At 37.7% G+C, this 7,762-nt stretch overlaps 1 protein-coding gene across 2 annotated transcripts in view; it reads left to right on the top strand.

The window, feature by feature from the left end:
• The first annotated feature begins 7,207 nt into the window (after window positions 1–7,207).
• LOC144198995 (uncharacterized) overlaps window positions 7,208–7,762 on the top strand; it is a 41,340-nt gene continuing 40,785 nt past the window's right edge. For both annotated transcript variants that reach the window (XM_077720302.1, XM_077720301.1), the window contains exons 1-2: window positions 7,208–7,288; window positions 7,356–7,426. In XM_077720302.1, the coding sequence (XP_077576428.1) occupies window positions 7,377–7,426 (50 nt within the window). In that variant the 5' untranslated portion in view covers window positions 7,208–7,288; window positions 7,356–7,376. The remainder of the gene's footprint in view (window positions 7,289–7,355; window positions 7,427–7,762) is intronic.

Below are 7,762 nucleotides of genomic sequence, written 5' to 3'. Positions count from 1 at the left end.
TTAGGATCAAATTCAAATGAAGAGTATAGATGTATATTACATTTCATGATTTGTGCTAAATGTCCGATAATTTGGAAAATATACAAGTAAAAATGAAAAATTAATATAAAATCATGTTAAAAAGATGCATAGAATTTTATAGAAATACCATAAAAGGAGAAACCTAATACTAAAATAGTCCCATTTTAATTTTTCCTCTGTCACTTTATATCACCCCATCGGAAGCCCTGCCCACCACATTATTCTTTGCTATTATTATACATTAAAAAAATAGTGGGGTTAAATATTTATCATCAGCTGCCTTTTAGACGTTCAATAAAAATGAGAAAAGCCTAAATTAATAAAATAAATGAAAAATATAACAAAAATTCAACTGAATTAAACATTTAAAAATCCACTAAAACTTAAGAATAAATAATAATAATAATGTAAATATGCCGTATGGGAGGGTTAGCTGCGGGTCATCGTCCACATTTATTGGGACGAGAGGAAGTCGTTAAGGCCCGGGCGACGACCCAGCCGTGACCCCGCCGTGACTCCGTCGTGGCGTTGTGACAAATCCCTTACAGGTCAGCGATAAACAGGGCGTGGCTTCTCACCGGCTTCAGCCAATCACGGGTGACAAGGTTGACAAAATGTGGAATTTGGATGTGGAAAATATAGATTTCTAAATTTCTTGACTATGAGACAAGTTATAATTGGGCTTGGAGGATTACAAATCTGAAATCAAAAATAAACGTCATTTCATTTAAAATGAAAAATGAAAAATTCCCTAATATTTTGTTTAAAAAGGTTTTCCCCCAAAAAACATAAAAAAATAGAAATAAAATATATATACCCAAAAAGTATTTTTTATGAATTCCACAATACAACGATTGAAATAGTTCTAATCAAAAAGTAATTCCTTGTAAAAAATAAAAATAAAAATACTAATAAAAAATGCAGTAACAATTTTGACCACAGGAGGGCGACATACTCTACAAATCCAATGTGTTGCATTGACACCGTTAAAATTCACTTAACACCATTGGGTACTTGATTAGGAACAGCCAAAGGTCAAAATATATATATATATATATATATATTAAATCCATAAAACAAGAAAGGTGACAAAGAGGGAAAAAAGAAGAAAAAAGTAGGAAGTGGGGAGACTGAAAAAGGAGCGAAATGGAAGAAAGATGCTGTGAGCATCTGTTTCCCGTCTGTTTGGCAGCTGCACATGGAACAAACGACAAAAGAAGAAGAAGATGACATAGAAGAAGAAGAAGAAAAAGAAGAAGAAGAAAGGATGAGGAAGTTCTGAGAACCTGCTCACACACAAAAAGTGGAAGTTGGATTCGTTTATTTTTCCTTTTCCGTGCGCTTGGGATGCAACGATAGCCGTCCAATCCCTTTTCATTGTAATATGGCAACATGGATTTAGAGCACTGGTGTCAAAGTGGCGGCCCGGGGGCCAAATCTGGACAGCCGCATCATTTTGTGCGGCCCGGGAAAGTCAATCATGAGTGCAAACTTTCTGTTTTAGGATCAGGATAGATATAGATGTATAGTAAATTTCCGGATTTTCCCCCTTTTAAATCAATATTTATCATTTTTAATCCATTTTTTTCAGTTTTTAGTTCAAAAATCATTTTGTAATATCTAAAAATATATGTAAAAAACTCAAAAAAAACATTGTTTTAGATCTATAAAAACTGAATATTCAGGCCCTTTAATCTATTAATATAAAATAATATTATATCTAAAATGGTCTAGCCCACAAGTTGACGTTAAAGCCGCCCGCAAACCAACCCGATTCTTTATCCTATTTCATTTTAATCTCAGAATATGACCATGTCTGACATCTTGGCAGGTTATTTTCAGTCCATGGTGCAAAAATATAAACATTGTGGCCTACGAGAACGCAAAATCTGCAGTTTTATAACAAATATCACTTTCCCGATTCAGGATTCACCTGGTTGCCAAAAGGGGGCGTGGCCAGCGGTAGGCAGGTTTGCGAACGTCAACAGGAAATCCGCACAATGAACTGCAGTCGCCGCTTTGGACGGTGAGGGACAGAAAAAGAAAAGCAAAAAAAAAAAAAACGGACTTTAACGTGTTTGCCGTGTTTGTGTGTCGACGAGCCCGGAATAACTCTGCAACAGGAAGTCTAAATTCAGATCAGCGCAGGAAGAAAAGTGTGTGAGCGGAACAAACAAATCAGGAAATCCTGCATCCATACACACACACACACACACACACACACACACACACACACACACACACACACACACACACACACACACACACACACACACACACACATGGAATTGTAGCTTGGGGGTGTCGACTTATTTCCGCACACTTTTACTCAGTCAACATTTAAACTTTGTCTTATAGTTACACTTTAGTTATATATACGTTCATTCATTCCTTTTCTGAATCGTTTTATCCTCATTAGGGTCGCAAGGGGTGCTGGAGTCTATCCCAGGGATGTCAGACTCGGTTTGTGGGCCGCTTGAACGTCAACTTGACCATTTTAGATATAATATTTAGATATTTTTTTAAAAATAAATGGATTAAAAGAACTGGATTGAAAGCCGGGAATTTGCAGTTTTTTATACAAAATGATTTTTCAACTAAAAACAGAAAAAATGATTAAAAATGCCAATTATTGATTTAAAAGGGGAAAAATCAGGAAATATAATATACATCTATACTTTTCATTTGAATTTGAAAGTCGCCACTCATGATTGACTTTCCCGGGCCGCACAAAATGATGCACCGCGCCAGAATTGGCCCCCGGGCCTCCACTTGGACACCCTATTGTTTTTTTTGCAACCCGCGTGGGGTTATGTCATGCTTTTTAGTGACAGGTGTATCATGCGAGAAAACACAAGTCGTGGCAGGCGGCGTGGAAATGAGGCGACCAATCATTTCCCAACATTGTGCGCGATGGACTTTCACGTGCAAAGTGTGAGAACGTCGTGACACACGCTAGACGACACACAACACAATGCGTCCATTCTCGAGTGCCACATCCTTCCTCCTCTGTTTTTCTTTTCCTTTTCTTTTCTTTTTTTCATCAATGAATTCAGCACCTGTGCCCCCCTCCCCACAAATAGACAAACGTGCAGGATATACTCACTGACAAAAAACAAAAAAAAAAACATGTTTTGGTATTGTATCTGTTTTCTACCAGGTTCGCAAGGGGTGCTGGAGCCTAACCCAGCCAACTATAGCTACTAGAACGGGTGGCCAGCCAATTGCAGATGACAAGGAGACAGACAAACAACCAATCACAGCACTTGTGTCAAAGTGGCGGCTTGGGGGCCAAATTAGGCTCGCCGCATCATTTTGTGCGGCCCCAGAAAGTCAATGATGAGTGTCGACTTTCTGTTTTACCCGGAATAAACCCATGCAAGCCCAGGGAAAACACACACAAACTCCAAATTGGAACCCTGGATTGCAGAAATGTGAAGCCGACATGCTAATTGTTTTTAACATGATTTTTAGCATAGCTAATGTCAATTTTAGAGTGTTTAACTAGCTAGCCTAGCGGACATCTTCTTCAGATATGGAAGGAAATTGGATTATCCGAAGAAAAGCCACCTGGGATTTCATACAACCACAAGAATTTATTATTTCATTATTTCTGTTTATTAAATAGCAACAGCATAGAGCAGAGTTCCAAAATGGAGACTTGTGACTTATGACCTCACGTCTGTCGCCGGACGTTTGATGATGGCGCCCGTCCCGTCCCGCCCCGAAGTCGGCGACACACCTGGCGGGTCAAATGGCCCCCGCCGTCTCCCCACGCAGACGCCCACGCCATCATCAAAGCCCGCGAGGGGGCCGGAGGAGACTTTAAATACAGTTTACGGTTCCGACCAATGACGGACGGGCTTTCTCGGCGCTGGAATAAAAACAGACAAACGGCGTCGGCGGCAATTAGGTGACGTGCCGCTCAAAGCAGCCCGAGGCCTGATAACGTCAGATGGCGCCCGATGACGAGATTGACGGTCATTTTCAGGCGAGGATGACCAATTGTAACGCACCATTCCGATGGGAGGCCTGTGGTTTAAAAATAAAATAAAATATAGTTGTACCTCTACATACAACATTAATTGGTTCCTAGACTTTACTCGAAACTTGAACATTTTGTAAGTAGAGGTGCACTTTATATGTAAATCCTGTCATTCGTTTTCATAGGCCGGACCATTTTAGATATAATATTTAGATTTTTTTTTATATAAATGGATTAAAAGAACTGGATTAAAAGCCCTGAATATTCATTTTTTACAGATCTAAAACAATGTTTATTTGAGCTTTTTTAAAAATATATTTTTAGATTTTACAACATGATTTTTGAACTGAAAACACAGAAAAAATGGATTAAAAAATCACAATTGTTGATTTAAAAGGGTGAAGATCAGAAAATTTAATAAATTTTAATACTCTCCATTTTAATTTGATCCTAAAACAGAAAGTCGGTCACTCTTGATTTACTTTCTCGGGCCGCACAAGATGATGCGGCGGCCCAGATTTGGCCCACGGGCCGTCACTTTGACACCAGTGAACTAAAATCTTTAAAATTGGTCAAACTGTCCCAATTTTGTATAAAAGATGATAATGAAATTATTTAATAATGTCTTAAAATAAATAAAGCATATGAAAATGTGCCCTCCACCATTGAAATATCAATCTATGTGGCGTCATAGATGTAATACCAGCGTTTGTCCGCCAGGCGGCTGCCAGATCCGTTTCTACCAGGGACGAAATTCGTCCACTTTGTAGTACATTTTAGACTTTTACGTGTGCCCTATGTGTGTGTGTCTGAAAATATGTGCCACGTTACATTTGCAGTTTTTAATTGCTTAATAGGAGTCACTCATTTGCGTATAAAAATGTGTAACCTGAAACTTTCGTATCTAGAGGCATTTGTAAGTAGAGGTATGACTGTAAATATAAAAATAAATATAGTGTGTTTCAACAAAATCTGAAAAAATCTGGACCAATGATGTCATTTTCAGATTTCAATTGATAGAATTAGATAATATTTTATATTAATTCATTTAATGGAATCAAATAGCTGTACATAATTATTTTTTTTCATATTTGGGGGAATAACTTTCTTATATGGCTTAAATGTTGAATAACTTTGTTCAAAAAATCAACACGTGCACAAAAATCAGGTGACTCAGACTTTTGACGTCCAATCGTTTGATGTCCAATCATTCTTTTGTTGAGATTTGAAAGGAGTTTATCACCAAGAGACGCCCAATCCGTTTGAAGTGGTTGGGTAGCTAAAAATATGGATTGGACAAAATGAATGAACCAAAAAATATGGATAGGCCATCTAGCGCCTATTCAAAGGCGTCCGACCAATGAGTTACGTGCTTTGTGTACTAAGTTACAAAACTTAACAACTACTTTTGTCAAGCAGGCCCTGTAATCTCAAAAGTTTTTGATTTTTTTGTTGTTGTGGTTTTGATGCTGTCATGCTTCACACCCAAAAAAACGTCAACAACACACCCAAACTAAATTTTCTTACCAATTCCCCTCTTTTGGAGGATAAACCGTATAAAAGATGAATTTTTTTTTCTTTTTAAATGTAAAACTTATCGTGCATTTTTTTGCTAATGTGAAAAAATACCCACTTTCGCCAGTAAGCGTCAGTAAAGTGTAGTTTTGTTTACTTTTGTTGTTTACTAAGTCAGATAAGACCTTAAAAAAGTGGAGGTTACATTTGGTAAAAAAAGATGGAAAGCTGCCCAGAGAGCCCCGCCCACTGCTACCTGTTAGCCAACGTTAGCGTCACATGCTAGGAATCGTACCGGACTCCGCCCCTATTGTTTTCATTGTCAGGTAAACGCAATCGAAAGCGACCTCACCCCTAAAACATTGAATGACAGCTTCAAAAATAGCTCATTTAGGTATTGTGTGAAAGGGGTGTCGGAGCTCAGATGTGATGATTATTTATGTATTTATTTATCGAACCACCCTATTTTGTTGAAAAGAATTGTCAACGCCTATCGAATTTTGTCATACCGGTTTTCATGCTAGAATTAGAATACTAGCTTACACGTGAATGCAGAAGTATTAAATCAGTGTCAAACTGGTGGGCCCCGGGCCAATTTTGGCCCGCCGCATCATCTTGTGCGGCCCGAGAAGTTAAATGATGAGTGCCAACTTTCTGTTTTCGGATCAAATTATAGTATAGACGTATATTACAGTTTATGATATTCCCCATTTTAAATCAATCATTTTCATTTTTTAAATCAATTTTTGTGTGTTTTTGTTCAATTTTTTTTTAAATCAAAAATTAATTAAAAAAGTTCAGTGCCGACTTTCTGTTTCAAATTAAGATTGGAGATGTATATGGAATATTACCTGTATATACCCCTTTTTAAATCAATAATTGCAGATAAATTTTACTATAACAAAAAATAATTTCAAAATTAAATCATAAGTAGCCATTGTAGGCGATAAAAGATAAAGATTTGTGTTGCTAAATACTATAAATTGTTTGTGTTTTTAGTAACACTCCATCCTTGTGATAATATAAAAGTGCGTCTTATAGTCCAGAAAATACAGCCATGTTTTTCTAATACAACTGATTGATGATTGATTGATATTTTTGATGGAAACTCATTTGGCGTTTACGAGTGGCAGCGCGTGTTGGGCCGACATTAAAAATACTTGACGTCTAATGAGCAAGAATGTTTGTCTCGTGCGAGTGTTTCGCGAACGAGAGACGAAATGTCAAGAGAGTGAAAACAGACGCACAAACCGCCATTGTTCCCCAAATGAAAGACGACATCACTGAGGTTTTGTTTCCTCGCGGGACACCAAAATCGGAGCTGGGCGCCACTCGGGCTCATTTTTTCCGGATGCGCCTCTGTCCCGCTATTTGCTCTTTGATCAAAATTACTTTTCACGGTCTAACTTTTGCTTTGGTGATCATTCTGTAATGCAAAATAAACATCAGATTTTTTTTGGGTTGCCAATGGCGACGATAGACCATCCATTTTGACTGGGACGGGTAACAATTAATTGTGTATTCAAAAATATAATATTCAAAATCATTTTTTGTTTTGATTATTGATTTACTGAGAGTTGAGTTGTATTTGTTTCTTTTTAAAGAGTTGTATTTAGTTTTAATATTAATTTTGGGAGGTTACACTGTACACTGCCCTCCGGTGGTAACATTGAGTATGACATAACTCTCGTCGGCCTTTTCCACATCTGGAGCACCTGCTGTCTACATCATGAATAGGCAGCGCGAGCTTCCGGCAACAAATAAAAGGCAAATAAAGCATATAAACCGGATTATTTAATATATATGTCTTGCTAACGAAGTGCTTTATTTTCAGAACCGACAAGTGTGCGTTTATATGGACTTGAAGAACCGTGGTCGTCGAATGAAAACTCGCTTCAGACTACGGTAAGCAAGGCCTATTATAAAGCCTCCATGCTAACTTGTGTTCTAATATGTTATTTTAATAAACCATGCCTGGTTGGGGTAGTCTTAAGAAGCAGTCAGAGTCCCAGAAGTGCTTACTATCCTTGTGGGGGTTGTATTATAGTTTTTGTGTCATTATCCTGATAATTTGCGATCAGCACGAAGGTAGCGCTAGTCGCTACGAAGATGACTCATCATAGACTTGTTGCATTAGTTCAATTGTGAATGCTAAATGTGCGGCTAAATAAGGTAATGACGTGATGTAAGATTATTTTCGTTTTTCAAACTACTCGTGATTACAACGCGCGTCGGGTAGAA

This window comes from Stigmatopora nigra, chromosome 7, assembly GCF_051989575.1.
Source record: "Stigmatopora nigra isolate UIUO_SnigA chromosome 7, RoL_Snig_1.1, whole genome shotgun sequence".
Classification (NCBI taxonomy): Eukaryota; Metazoa; Chordata; class Actinopteri; order Syngnathiformes; family Syngnathidae; genus Stigmatopora; species Stigmatopora nigra.
The sequence above is the reverse complement of the archived record's forward strand: the minus strand, read 5'-3'. Positions and strand labels throughout refer to the sequence as shown.